At 45.7% G+C, this 15,299-nt stretch overlaps 2 protein-coding genes across 3 annotated transcripts in view; both read left to right on the forward strand.

Annotated features, from left to right (window-relative positions):
- Positions 1-15,299, forward strand: part of MTMR10 (myotubularin related protein 10) — a 780,230-nt gene that overhangs the window by 121,085 nt on the left and 643,846 nt on the right. The window lies entirely within an intron of this gene.
- APBA2 (amyloid beta precursor protein binding family A member 2) overlaps positions 887-15,299 on the forward strand; it is a 36,146-nt gene continuing 21,733 nt past the window's right edge. Inside the window, exons 1-3 of one of the 2 annotated variants that reach the window (XM_070763576.1) lie at positions 887-1,849; positions 8,280-8,360; positions 9,210-9,246. In XM_070763576.1, the coding sequence (XP_070619677.1) occupies positions 887-1,849; positions 8,280-8,360; positions 9,210-9,246 (1,081 nt within the window). The remainder of the gene's footprint in view (positions 1,850-8,279; positions 8,361-9,209; positions 9,247-15,299) is intronic. The other variant, XM_070763577.1, reaches the window with a different exon arrangement.

Here is a 15,299-nt window from a genome sequence, read left to right on the forward strand (position 1 = left end):
ATATGAATTTTTCTGCAGAACTGCAGACAAAACAATTGCTGCCAACCTGCCTTTGAGATCTGTATACTGCAGGAGTTAAAAAGAGTGTGGGGAAAATATTTACACACCCCTCGCATCCTGGACACAAACTGTTTCAACTCCTACCCTCAAAACGTCACTACAGAGCACTGCACACCAAGACAACTAGACACAAGGACAGTTTTTCCCCAAACGCCATCACTCTGCTAAACAAATAATTCCCTCAATGCTGTCAGACATTTTACTAAATCTTCACTTCTATTTCTACTAGTTTTTCTCATCATTCCTATCATCGTTTTCCTCCCACTTAGGACTGTATGACTGTAACCTGTTGCTTGTATCCTTAAGATTTTTATTAATATTGATTGCTTCTTCATTGCTTATTTGACCCCTATGACAATCATTAAGTGTTGTCCCTCTGATTCTTGACAAATGTATCTTTTTATTTTACGTACCCTGAGAGCATCTGCATCAAAGACAAATTCCTTGAGTGTCCAATCCCACTTGGCCAATAAATAATTCTATTCTATTCTATATTGTTTGCTATGTTTATTTATTTATTTATTTATTAGATTTGTATGCCGCCCCTCTCTGTAGACTTGTTGTGAGCCGCCCTGAGTCCTCGGAGAGGGATTATTATTATTATTATTATTATTATTATTATTATTATTATTATTATTATTATTTATTAGATTTGTATGCCATCCCTCTCCGAAGACTCGGGATGGCATACAAATCCAATGAATGATCAAATGAATGAATGAATGAATGAATGAATGAATGAATGAATGAATGAATTCTTCATGTCATTCTAATTTTTGTTCCTCTCTTCCCCACAGCCAGTGTAAAGCAATGACTACCCTCTAAGATGTCCACCATGGCAAACAGGAAATGCCAAAACAGCACGGCGACCATGCTGGACCACCGGACAAGAGCCTGCCCTCCTTCTCCCCATGGCCATGGGGCTGAAAAAGCCAAAAGTACCTTGCCCGGGGAAGACTATGCAGAGAAAGTGATGGACACGGTATCCATTGGTCAAGGTAGCTTTCCCCCAGTTGACCCCGAGCCCATCGACAACAGCGCAGACGGGGACTCTAGTTCGGATTACGTCAACAACACTTCGGAAGAGGAGGATTACGATGAAGGGCTCCCGGAGGAAGAAGAAGGGGTCACCTACTATATTCGATATTGTCCGGAGGACGACAGTTACCTGGAAGGGATGGACTGCAACGGGGAAGAGTACGTCTCCCAAGAAGAGCATCACGTAGAGACGGATGAGTGCCAGGAAGCCATCGAGGAAGGAGAGTGGGTGGAGACCAAAGTCCAGCGGCAGGACAATGCAGCCGAAGCGGTGGGCTACCACGAAGGCTGCATCCAGATTTTGGAAAGCGAGGTGGCCTGCTTAGAAATCCAGGACCCGGACCAGACCCTCCCGTATTGCCACCCCGGCGAAGGGGGCTACTACTCCCCGGAAGCCAACGGCAACTCCCGCCGGATGTCCCCTTACCACGGCCGGAACCCAGAGGGGGATTTGGAAGAGCAGGAAGAAGACATTGACCAGATCGTGGCCGAGATCAAGATGAGCATGAGCATGAACAGCATCAACAGCGCATCGGAAATGAGCCCCGTGCACGATGGGACGGAAAACGTACCCAATGACTATGCAGAGACGTGTGCCAACGGAGAGACCGGACATGCGGCCGGTCAGCATCTGGGCCGGCCCAAGTCCTTGAACCTCCCTCCAGCCTGCAAGCAACTTGGAGACGCCCCGAGGGCCTTCAAGACCAAGTCCAAGACTCCAGAGGAGAGGCAGACCTGGACGCAAGAACAGGTGAGCCAGGGGGTCTCTTCCCTTGCTGAGGGGGTCAGGTTGCCTACAGGCAGTAATAGGCAGCCAGAGTTTTTGCTGCCAGAATATGGGTGTGGCTTATTTTTGTGGGTGTGGCTTAATGGGCATGCGACTGGGTGGGAGTGGCTTGCCGGCCATGTGACCAGGTGGGAGTGGCTTGAGCGATCGTCATCGTTCAAGTGAACTGTTAAGTCCTCGACTTACAACCTTACCAGTGTCGCTCGTGACAATTTGTTTCGTGTTTCCCGCGCTCTCCTTCCTGGGTCGCCCCCCCCCCGCCTCAGCTAGGCAAACGGGTGCTGCCAGAAGCGTCGCTTCCACCCAGGCCTTCTGCTTGCACCTCAGGCGGGAGATGGACGTGTGAGGCTGGAGGGGAGCCGGGCAGGAGAGAGGGAAGCTCGTCCAAGGCCAGGAAGGAGGAAAGAGGAGAAAAGCAAGGAGCGCAGACACAGCAGCAGCAGCAGGGGGAAAAAGGAGAGCTGAGCCAAGACCAGTAATCCAGGAAGTGACAGCTGCCAATCAGCTGGAGCTGCGTACGCATCTTCATTTCCGCCAGTGGAACTGCGTTCCACCCCGTCCTGCCTGCTGCCCACCGCTGCCTACAAGTGACCCTTGACTTACAGCAGTGGGTCTCAGCCGTACTAATGCCGTGGAATGGGACATCCCACCTCCTTCTGTTGGCCACACCTGATCGGTCTCCATCAACCCTTTTACTCTCTGTGTGTCCACTGGTTTCCAAATTACCAAATACTGTAGGTTGATAAAGGCTGATTTTAAGTGACCTCGTTTCTGGTATGTGTTTAACGTAGTGTGAACTTCTAAAGGATGGATTTCCAACTTTCATCTCTCGCTGGAATGAGGGAGAAGGTGGTGGGATTGTTCAGAGGGGAGGGAAACAGAACGGAAGGGTTGGGCAGGGTTGGGAATAGTGATGGGCGAACCCAACGGTGTTCAGGTTCGACAAGTTCGGATGAACTTTACGCAAAATTCGGCCAAACCCGAACTCGAACCAGAATGGGGAATCCCTCCCACGAAGAGATTCCGGGGGCGGAGCTTTGACGTCACTGGCAGGTGGCTAAGGACACCAAGGTGATCACTTCCTGGATTCCATGGAATCCAGGAAGTGATCACCTTGGCGTCCTTAGCCACCTGCCAGTGACGTCAAAGCTCCAAACGCCAAACAAGACCCCAAACTTTGCCTGAAGTTTGAAAAAATTTCGTGTTCGGCATACCGAACACCGCAAAATTCGGTACGGACCCGAATTGTGCGGGTTCGGTTCGCCCATCACTAGTTGGGAACCCTTTGTGCAAACTAGTGGACACCCAGAGAGCAAAAGGGATGATTCTCCAGCTTTCTTCTCTCGCTGGAATTTGTCAGTTACTAACCGTACGATGGTTTCCATCCTTAAACAGTCACGAAAATACTAAAATGCAAAAGAGCAGAAACACAAAGGGTCTGGCACATTTTATTTCTTTTGTCTCGTGCTGTTTTTAGGTCCCACTCAGCACATGCGAGTAGGCGGCCATATCAATTTTCTAAATTAAAATAAAAATCGTTCTGGCTTCACTGATCAACGTTGGTAACCTTGACGAGCAAAGTCAGTGGGGGGAAAGGCAGATTTGCTTAATGACTGCAGCAGTTGGCTTGAGAACTGTGGCCTTAAGAAAGGTTTGAATCAGAGCAAAGCCCGTAGGACAATGGCCTTGTTTAGCAGTGGAAATTAGGGGCTCACCCATCGTCCTACGTCATGGACCAACCTGATCCCTTTCTGCCTCTTCTTGCATTGCAAAAGGCACCCTCCTGGAAACACAGAGAGGAAGAGAGAGGGAGGGAGGGAGGGAAAGGGAGGAGAAGTTAATCTACCTTTTAACTGCTGTGAACCTTCTCCATCTCCAGGGAATATAAATGTTATAGTCAATCAGAAGGCTGCCGTTAAGGAACTTACAAATGTTCCCTTTGAAGTTCTCTCTCTCTCTCTGTAAAATATATACCATGTTTCCCCAATAATAAGACTTATATTTTTTGAACTCTGAAATAAGTGTTTGGCCTTACTGCCACTCACTCAAAAGCCTGTTTGGGGGCTTATTATCAGGGAACGTCTTATCTGGGGGGAAAGAGGGTATCTATCCATCTATATCCATCTTCCTTCCTTCCTTCCTTCCTTCCTTCCTTCCTTCCTTCCTTCCTTCTTTCCCCAAAAATAAGACTCTGTCTTACATATTTTTTGAACCCTAAAATAAGTGCTTGGCCTTATTGCCATGCACTCAAAAGCCCAATTGGGGTTATTATCAGAGGATGTCTCATATAAATATATATGAGACATATGTGTACAGGCATGTAAGTCTTAGCATATTTGGGGGGTTTCCCCCATGTAAGTTTCAGAGATTCCTGGCAACATTTCGATGTGCTCACACTTGTCATCTTCAGGAAGGAAGGAAGGGAGGGAGGGAGGGAAGGAAGGAAGGAAGGGTGCCATAGTGGTTAGAGTGCAGCACTGCAGGCTCCTTCAGCTGACTGCTAACTGTAATTCAGCAGTTCAAATCTCACCACTGGCTCTAGGTTGACCCAGTCTTCCCTCCTTCCGAGGGGGGGGGGTGTCAAATGAGGACCCAGATGGTTGGGGGCAAGGGGCTGACTCTCTGTAAACTGCTTAGAGGGGACTGTGAAGTGGTATATGTCCAAATGGGTATATAACTCCTTCTGGGTCCTTAAACATTCTGATAAACAGAGCCAGGCTCCCCCTCCCCCATTAGAAGAACAAAGGATGCTCCGTTTGCCGCCAATGTTTCTATGTGCAGCTGTTGGGGAACATCTGCAGTCAGTCTATTAGGCGTGCCGTTTTGGAACGTTTATTTTGAAGTCAGTCACATTGAGTGGCTCCCAAGGAAGACGTCTGTATTCCAGGTGATCTGAGCTGAGCTGGGCCGGATAAAATTGGCGCCCTCAAATTCTCATTTTATTTATCCGTGGGAAGCCCAGGCTGAAATTCCCCTAATGATGATTAAAGCTGTAATTGCATTTGGATGTTTTTGGTTTGCACTTGAAACTCTGCTCAGCGGAGGCAAAACTTCCACTCTGTGCATCGTTGGGACTCATCACGAATTCCTGAGAAGCGGAAGAATTGCTAGGCGGCACGGAGGGAATGAAGGGGAGGGGGAGGCAGGTGGACCTCTACCCTGGGGAAAACAATGGGGCCTTCTTTGGTGGCTTTCCATCGCGTTATCTGCAGTGAGAAAGTTTGTTCCCCAAAATGTTGAGTCCAAAGTCTTTTCTAAGGTGAACTTCAAGGATGGCAAAAGGATGGAATGGCTGCTAGACCCTTCGGTCAGCTCCTTGGTGCTTCTTCTCCTCCTCCTTCTCTTCCTTTTTCTCCTTCTTTTCTTCCTCTTTCTTTTTCTCCTTCTCTTCTTTCTCCTTTTTCTCCTCCGCCTCCCTCTCTTCCTCCTCCTTTTACTTCTTCTTTTTCTCCCCCTCCTCCTCCTTCTCTTCCTCCTTCTTTCTTCTCCTTCCTTCCTTCTCCTTCTTTTTTGCCTTCTCTTTCTCCTTCTCCTCCTCCTTTCTTCTCCTTCCTTCCTTCTCCTTCTTTTTTGCTTTCTCTTTCTCCTCCTCCTCCTCCTTCCTTCTTCTCCTCCTTTTTTGCCTTCTCTTTCTCCTTCCCCTTCTCCTCCTTCCTTCTCCTTCCTTCCTTCTCCTTCTCCTTTTTCTCCTTCTCCTTCTCTCCCTCTTCCTCCTTCTCCTCCTCCTTCCTTCTCCTCCTCCTTCTTCTTTTTCTCCTTCCTCCTCCTTTTACTGCTCCTTCTTTTTCTCCTTCTTCTCTTCCTCCTTCTCCTCCTCCTTCCTTCCTTTTCCTTCTCCTTCTTTTTCTCCTTCTCCTCCTCCTCCTCCTCCTCCACCACCACCACCATTCTCCACATTACGATGCAGTGAGCTATCTAGGGAAGAATTACCAGCGATTATTTTGATACATATGCTATAAATACATGATTGCCCCAGAAAAAGGAAGTCTCACCATCTCTAAAATAGCTCTACAAAGAAATTAATTGAAAAATGATAACAATGAAACCAAAAGGAGCCTTCAGAAAATGGAATGTGCTGCCCAGTTTCCAAAGAGGGGGGGGGGTTCTGTCCCAGGAGATTTAACAGCCTGAATGCATAATAGTCGGAATAGCAAATCATCATTTGATGACAATCCATATACAAAGCAAACAGGGGGGGAACAAAGGAAAAAATTGCCCTAGTTTTTAAAAACAAAGAGAGAGGAACTCAGTTTGAAATTGCACATATTAATCAGACTTGGTTTTACAATAACATGACATGGTGATTTTCCCATGGGAAGATTGGAGAATCGGGTATGTTTGTCGCCTTAAGTTATATCTCCATTAATTAATGAAATATAATTATGCAGCTGCTATGAATGTATTTGTTCTTTGTCAGTCTTATATGTTTGAGAAAGGCTGCGATGGGACATCAGTGGCTTGGCTCAGAGTTAAGGTGAAGCCATTATTGATCGAACCACAATTTATTGAATAAGCCATTTAGGGGCTTACGCAACACATTAAGTTGAACCCAGTTAATGCCAGAGTGATCTCAAAGTCATCTGTTAACACTCCAGAGTTAGGTGTTCGGGGTGGGTGGGGTGGACCATAGACTTCTGTGATCCATGGATCTGCAGGGTGTAAAATTACACTTGGGTGAAAAACAGTGAGTATGCTCCTACGAGTATGGTCAGGTATGCAGAACCGATAGAAAAAGTTTGATTTTTTCCCTTCTTTTTTTCTCTTCTGGGCTCTGAGTATGTTTAAATGAGGTTGAACGTGTATAATTTTAGAAGAGTTGTGCGTGCGTGTGTGCGTGTACATACACATACAGTTTATGTAGTAGATAGTGTATATTTTTGTGTGCCTGTGTGTAGTATGTATGTTCACGTATGGCATATATACATAGAATTAAATAGTATATTTTGGATGTTCAGTAATAGTAAATAGAGAGGGAAATTGTATCTCTTTGAGGCCAGGAGAGGCCAGGCACCCTAAGCCAAACCCTTGATGTGAGTGACGTCAAGTTGGCCAACTTTTAAGCCAGTCACATGACCTTTAAGCCAACCCCTGGTTACATGATTGTCTAGCCACTCCCACCTGGTCACATGGCCAGCAAGCCACACTGACAAAATAAGCCACACCCGCAGTGTAGTAGTAAAAAAATTTGCAGCAAACAGTAATTTCATATAGAAATCAATCCAACCCAGTTTCTAAACTTGGTCTATCAATGCACAGGAAATGAATTACAACCCATCCTGCCATGGGTGGTAAAGAAGGGGAGAAACATGGCTGTCGGGCACCCGAAGACCAATATATCTGCTGTCATTCCATCCTGCAAATAATTCCCTCCTGCAGTCACTCTCTATCTTTGATCTAATGCCGCCTGCTCTCGAAGCAATTTGCGGTTGCCAGGCAGTGCAGTAGACGTTTTCTACACATGACTTCTGTTGCATTGGGAATTTTCCGTGCAGGCTGGTACAGGTTGCACTTACAACCGAGCAGGGTGCTTAGATTTTTTTTTAATTATTATTTTATTCCCAAGCCAGGATAAACATTATCAAGGAACTGGAGAAATGGAGCCAGCCTCTCTGCCTTGGTGGAAAGCGTGTTGCTTCCAATTAATGCAAATCTTTTAAGACCTAGATGTTCTGCATAAATTTACCCCCTGCCTGCCTTTGGGTGAGAAAGATGCTGTTTGAAAATCATTCTCAGGAAAGGGTAGAGAAACGTACAGTCTCGTGGGGAGATGGCCTCCATCAGTTTTGTGCTGAGGGGGTCCTCAAAGAAGACCAGGGATATTTCAGGACCCTGGACAGAGCAAGAGGTTGTTTGGGTTCTACTTAAGACCTCCTTACTGAATCTCAACAGACAATTCTTGACTTATAATCATAGCAATAGCCCTTAGACTTATATCCCACAGTCACTGAATTTAAACATGCCTGGGATAAACATAGATCCATTGTAAGATAAAATACAGGAAATAGTATAAGGGCAGACTAGATGGACCAGGAGGTCTTTTTCTGCCGTCAATCGTCTATGTTTCTATGACCTACACTTTCACTTGCTCCTTCCCAAAGAAATTGTGGGCTGTGAACTGCTGCAGCATCCATTCGACAAATCCATGGGGAAATATAGAATTCAGAATGAGTGGAAATGACCATCTATCCAAGCGCTCGATGGAAACTTAAATCTTTCTTATGCTGCCCAACCAGTCAGCGCATAAATCAGTTCTTATTTCCACAGCAGGAGCAATAAAACTCACAGACGAGAGGCAGTGATAAATGATGTTAGCATTGATTCTCTTCCTCCTACATTATTGATCGCCGTGCTCTCTCCCTCCCTCCCTCTACCCCCCTCTCTCTCCTCTTTGTAGGTGTGCAACGGCTTAGAACAACCCAGAAAGCAACAACGTTGTGATCTCAACGGGCCAATCGACAACAATAATATGCCAGAGGCAAGTCCTGGAATCTAAGTAGATCTCTCTTTTTCCTCCTCTGTTTTGTGCTTTTCTGAAACCACAAAATATTCTTGGTCCACCACCTGCACCTGTGTTTGTTTGCGTAGATGTAGGACGTACCACTCATGGGGGTGGGGCGCAGTGGGAACTGAATTGATCAAAACAGAAATGTACTGTTATCTATTAATAACAAATAGATCAGACAGACGGAGACAAAGAAATAAAGAGAGGGAGGAAGGGAGAGAGAGAAAGGGAGGGAGGGATAGGGGCAGGGGGAGGGCGGGAGGGAGAGATACACATAGAGAGCCAGAAAAACAAAGAGAGAGAGAGAAAGAGAAAAGGTGGGAGGGAGAGACAGAGATAGAAAAACAAAGAGAGAGAGAGAGAAGGAGGGAGGAAGAGAAAGAGACAGAAAAATCAAAGAGAGGGAGAGAAAGAGAGAGAGAAAAGGAGGAAGGGAGAGAAAGAGACAGAAAAATCAAAGAGAGGGAGAGAAAGAGAGAGAGAAAAGGAGGAAGGGAGAGAAAGAGACAGAAAAATCAAAGAGAGGGAGAGAAAGAAAGAGAGAAAGAGAGAGAGAAAAAGGGGAAGGGAGAGACAGAGACACAGAAACAGAAAAACTAAGAGAGAGAGAGAAAATACAGGAAGAGACAAAGACAAAGAGACAGAAAAGTAAAGAGAGTGAAAGAGAGAGAGAAAGAGAGGCAGAGAGAGAGGGGGGAGGGAGAAAGAGAGAGTGGGAAGGAGGGAAAGGGAGAGAGACAGACAAAACCCAGCTTTCTTGTCTGGCATGATATTAAGATTCAAAACGATCAATCCCTCTTTATTATTTTTATCCCCCCGCAGACCAAGAAGGCACCGTCTTTCCCAAGCTTTGTTGATGGTAAGGACCCTTCTGTTTATAATATTTATGCATCTAAGAAATACAGGGAGGAAATTCCAGCAAACCCAAGTATGGTGCGAGGACTGATGATGTTCCATAGTGGGGTCATGAGTTGTCTAGAAGGAAACAATCCTACTCGGAAGCTCCGGGAATTCCAGAGTTCAACCATAAGCTAAAGAAATTGCCTTGGAATTTTAGAAAGTTCTCAAGAGCAATGCTTCTAGAAGATACCAGAAGAGTTCCCTTCTTTTTCCTAAAGACTAGCTCTTAATGTACGAGGGTTATCTGGAACATAAGGTTACAAAGCACAGAGCTCTCACAAGGAATGTTCACGGGGAAAGTTGGTGTTACTATCGTCTAGCAGGAAGCCAGCAGAATGGTACGAGCAGTGCTAGTGGTCAGTAGTTCATTGACTGGCGTTGTGAGGAAGGTTAGAGATGAGCGTCCTCCTTCCGTTGTCCTCCAAGTGTGCGCTGTAATGTGCTACCTGAATGCTAAGGGCATGGACGCTGCTGAGATGCATGTCCAAGCTTTGTGCGCAGTGGGTGACCAAGATTTTTCTCGCCAATTGCTGAGTTTTGAATTTTGGGGCTGAAGGAGCATGGGTATGGCGCCACTACATCGATTGACATTTGCTCTCTGGAGTTGGGTGATATTATGCCCAAGTTTCATCTCCTGTAACTCTACAGTTGAGAAAAGCCACGGCTTCAATCTGGAAACGGTCAAGAAATTCTCGGACATCACTGATTCTGATTTTATGCGCTTCAGGAGCATCTTGGCCACCCATCATCGCAGCAGCGTTCATGCCCTTAGCGTATTACAGCACGCACTTCGCCCTTGGAGGGAAACAGAATGAGGACACTCATCTCTAACCTTCCCCACAAGGCCAGTCAATGATCTACTGACCTCTGGTCCTGCTCTTTCTCTTCCACTGGCTTCCCGCTACATGATAATAACACCAACGTCCACCATGAACATTCCCCGTGTGTTCTGTCGAGGTCTCTGGCAGAATCCTCCTGAAAATTCAGATACAAATTTCAGACACACACACGTTTGAAAATTCAAAGCAATGTTCTTTATAATGAAAATTCACACTAAGCCCTCTTTTGGTATAGCCAAGAGCCCTCGTCTCCATACAAACTGGTAATTTGTACAAGTCCCTTATCAGTTCTGTGATACTTAGCTTGCAGCTGTGAGGCAATTCACAGTCCTTCTTCTTTCACAACGTGACACACACTTTGCTCTGGGTTAGTTTCAAAGCGGGGGAAAAGCAACACACCAAGGTCAAAGTCAGCAAGGCAGTCACGAAACACAACGATCAGATAATCCTCCACAATGGCCAAACCCACAGGCTGCTCTTTATAGCAGCCTCACTAATGACCACAGCCCCACCCAACCACAGGTGGCCTCATTTTCTTTGATAATAATCTCTCAGTTGTTGCTGCCTATGCATCGCTCTCTGCATGTGTGGCTGTATCATTAACTCTTGTTCTGAATCCAAGGAGGAGCTAGAGAATTGATCTCCTTCTGAGCTGTCTTCCACACTCTCCTTCTCTCTGTCACTCATGTCTTCTTGGTCAGAGGAGCCTTCATCATCAGATTCCACCAGGAGCAAAACAGGCCTGCGGTATGTGGATGTCTCCCCCACATCCACAGTCCTTGGGGCAGGAGCTGGGCCAGAGCTAACCACAACACCATGAGAGCTACGGGCCTTGTAACCTTCCTTTCTGGATAACCCTCATAGCTGTACATCCAATAAACTGGCTTTTTCAGAAGTCTCCCACTGTAAGGATGTTCAGACCAATGCTCCGTATCCCTCCACACCCAGGGTGCTTAAATATTACTTTAATAACCGGCGCAGGCATGTGGCCTAATGAAATTTAAATGCATTTCTCTGATTGATCTTTGCTGGGAATCTCATGGTTTCCGGCATGTCCCATGTCTCAACCATGTCTCATTTGCAATGCTAGGGAATTTATATCTATGGTTAAAGCTGGTTGAAGGAAAACCTCTCATTTCCCCACCTCCCCTGAGAAGATAAATGGGCATAATTGAGGAAAGGGCTGCCTGGATTGGAAGGAAGCCCCCGTGACTCAGACGGGCTTATTCCTGGGTAGAAATGTGGAGGATTGCAACATTGGCTGAAAAGAAGGTCCTGGATTCTTTGCACAATGGTTGAGTTGAGTAATGCTTAGAAGCTCTTGCTGTAGCCACCTGTGGTGGAGGTCCTTGGATTAAAGTCTCCCCTGATCCATCCTGGAACACAGCTTGGCCAGAATCAGTAAATATCTTCTAGAACAGTGATGCACTATCACACATGTGTGAGTGTCCACACTCATAATTCAGTACCTGGGAAGGGCAAAAACAGCTTCCCTAGCCCCTCTGGAGGCCCTCTAAACAGCCTGTTTCCCCACTTCTGGTGGACTCAGTATTTTCCCCTCCCCAGACTCCAAAGGCTTCCCTGTAGCTGTGGGAGGGTAAAAACGCCCTCCCCCATCCCCACGGAGGCTCTCTGGAAGCCAAAAACAGCCTCCCAGAGACTCTGCAAGCCAAAACTCAGCTGGCTGGCACACACAGGTACGTTGGAGTTGAGATAGGGCAACGGCTTGTGTGCCAGCAGGCATGGGTCCCCTGGTGGCACCCGTGCCATAGGTTCGCCATCACTGTTCTAGAACCTCCTCCCCCCCCCCCTGATCTCCTCTGGTGGGTAGAAAGAGGGCAGGTCTCCCAATCCTGAGCCCCCCAAATAGTTGGGTAAAGATTCCACACTTTTTGCTTCATCCATTCCCGTTTCTTTGGGTGGGAAGATTGGTGTCGGTTTTCCAAGTCCTTTGGGAAGGCTTCCTTCCCTTTGCATCGACCTCTGGAGCTTGCGATCTTCAGAGATCTTGGATTGTGTGAAAGAGTGTGCAGAGATACACGTACACAGAGGGAACGTTGAGTTCTAGCAAATATCCAGCTGGTAGCCCAGAGATACGAGTAATGGTTCAGAAATACAATCCAGATGCATTAATATTATTCACTTTAGCAAATAGAACAGTCCTAGTCATACACAGTTAAGTCAATTAATGCATATACAGAACTATAAGTCTCACCTGCTCAGCATACAAATACATAAACCATCATTTGAACATACAGTTCTTACTACAGCAGCCACAGAGAAAATAACAGAAATAGCAGAGAGAGAGAATCACGCTTCTGGCTCCCCCTTATGGCCATCCGTAGCATTAACTTTTAAAGCAATAGTGTTTCAATACATTTAAGCATACATTGTTAAGTTTGTTTTATGTATTGCCAAACCCAACCAGTTATGTGCATAGTACTAACAGATTGCCTCCATCGAAGGAAAAAGGAGCTTGTTGTTTGGGTCAATAAGGACTTCTAGGGGTGCCATCTTGAGTGGGTCTTGCATCTCTCCCCAAAAAAGCTTGGTTTAGCCTCTCCTCAGATCTCATTTTAGCCCCAGACTGAGAAGCCTTCATTCAGTTAAGCGTTCTTCTCAGAATGAAGGTGGCCTAGAAAGATTTCTTAAATTAGGGGAAAAAAACACAAAGGCTTTGAGCTTCCTCGCTGCTCCTTCACTCTGCTATGCGCTCCAGGATTTGACATCTATAAACGCAACCCAACCAACCAGCAAATAAAGTCTTCTCGAGCTCAGGAGGAGCCCTGCCAACCTCCCTAGCAACTGATAGCTTGCTCTGCTGCGCCTTTTCTTCACGATGCGGTACTTGGATGCTTCACAATGCCTCCTGGTTACTGCCTTCGCATTGAGGCTGGCTTGACAAGCTGCCCAGTCCTGCTGTTTTGGAGGCGGTCCAGGGCCAAGTGAGCAGGGGGGGGGTGGCTACTGGTACGGCCAGGTTTTATGAACCGTTAGCAGCGGCAGTGGCAGGAAGCTCCGCCCACATGCCCCCGGCGCTTCTGCGCATGCACAGAAGTGTTGCGTGAACACCAGCCTGCCATTTTTGGTGCTACTGGTGCGCCCTCCAAGGCCGTCATGGGCATGCACACATCTGGGGGTATGCGCACACCGATAGGTGCAAGATTTGGCTGCTGTGCATGCAGAGCAAGCCAAATCTCACATTAGGACATGTGCACGAGTGAGATTTGGGTGATTTTGTCTGGAGCAAAAAATCGGTGGGAAATCGCTGAAATCTTGATCGCACAAGCATCTTCACGCATGATTTCCCTTGCCGCACATGGGCAGCAGCCAAATCTCACATGGGATCACACATGTGCACATCTGGGGTGCACAGCTTTGCACGCATCTCCAAAATCGCTGGTGGAACGTAGCGCCTTACCGTTCCTTCACTGCACATGTGCTAACCTGTCGTGATGGGAGTTAGAACCCAATGCTGCCGGTGATCCTCTCCTGCAAAAGTCTTTTAGGAAACCAGGAAACCCGAATCAAATGGACGTGAATGCTGTTCCTCTTTTTCTAATCTTTCCCCCCCCCCTCAATATATTTATTGAATTTTTTCAATTTTAAAAACAATACATAATCCAAAGATGGGCTACAAGAATGGTGGAAGGTCTTAAGCATAAAACGTATCAGGAAAGACTTCATGGACTCAATCTGTATAGTCTGGAGGACAGAAGGAAAAGGGGGGACATGATCGAAACATTTAAATATGTTAAAGGGTTAAATAAGGTCCAGGAGGGAAGTGTTTTTAATAGGAAAGTGAAGACAAGAACAAGGGGACACAATCTGAGATGAGTTGGGGGAAAGATCAAAAGCAATGTGAGAAAATATTATTTCACTGAAAGAGTAGTAGATGCTTGGAACAAACTTCCAGCAGACGTGGTGGGTAAATCCACAGTAACTGAATTTAAACATGCCTGGGATAAACATATATCCATTGTAAGATAAAATACAGAAAATAGTATAAGAGCAGACTAGATGGACCATGAGGTCTTTTTCTGTCGTCAGACTTCTATGTTTCTATGTTTCTAATCTTATTTACAGGTGAATCAGCATCTTATATATACATTTTTATCTACATTGTCTTTTAATTGTCCTTGAACATCTTGATGTTTTATTTCGGTGTTCCTTTTGAGTTCCTTTTTTTAGTCCATAAATACCATTTTGCCCAGATTGCATAGTCGTCCGAATCTTTTTCTAATCTTGACATGCTTAAATTAACAGGAACAATAACCAGCTAAGCAACGAGGGAATTTCTGGCGCTGTTATTTTTCCTTGGGGAAAGACGTGTGCCTCGCATAAGAACAAGCCCTGGGCTTGTTGTGAGTTTAAGAGAGGGGAAAATATGTATTTTCAGGAACCTATTCGCAGGGCCTGCTGGAATCTGCCTCTTCATTTACTACGTCTCTTCCCCTGTGGTTTTATTTTATGTTTTTTTCCTTTATGAGAATAGAGTTTGGTGGCGGCTGCATTGTCAAAGGGAGAACATTTCCTTGCCTTGTAACCATCTCAGATTGAGGCACGATGGCAAGATCTGTCAGTTTGCTAAAAGATAACATAAAATCAAGCTTCAAGCCATCCCAAGATTGCACATTCTCCATTTGATGGGTATCTCTTCTTAATTAAGACTCGGAGTCTTATAGCCGCAGATTTAATGGAAATGAGCGAGAACAAAGCTTGAGTAAGATGAATTTGATAAATTCGGGCTATTTTTATACACTGATCATTTTAACAAAACAAAAAAAGTGACTTTGTATTTATTCTCCAGAACAAAGGTACAAAATAGAAACATAGAAACATAGGAGACTGACGGCAGAAAAAGACCTCATGGTCCATCTAGTCTGCCCTTATCCTATTTCCTGTATTTTATCTTACAATGGATCTATGTTTATCCCAGGCATGTTTACATTCAGTGACTGTGGATTGACCAACCATGTCTGCTGGAAGTTTGTTCCAAGGATCTACTACTCTTTCAGTGAAATAATATTTTCTCACGTTGCTTTTGATCTTTCTCCCAACTAACTTCAGATTGTGCCTCCTTGTTCTTGTGTTCACTTTCCTATTAAAAACACTTCCCTCCTGGACCTTATTTAACCCTTTAACATATTTAAATGTTTCGATCATGTCCCCC

The sequence above is a fragment of the Erythrolamprus reginae genome, chromosome 10, assembly GCF_031021105.1.
Source record: "Erythrolamprus reginae isolate rEryReg1 chromosome 10, rEryReg1.hap1, whole genome shotgun sequence".
NCBI classification, from domain to species: Eukaryota; Metazoa; Chordata; class Lepidosauria; order Squamata; family Dipsadidae; genus Erythrolamprus; species Erythrolamprus reginae.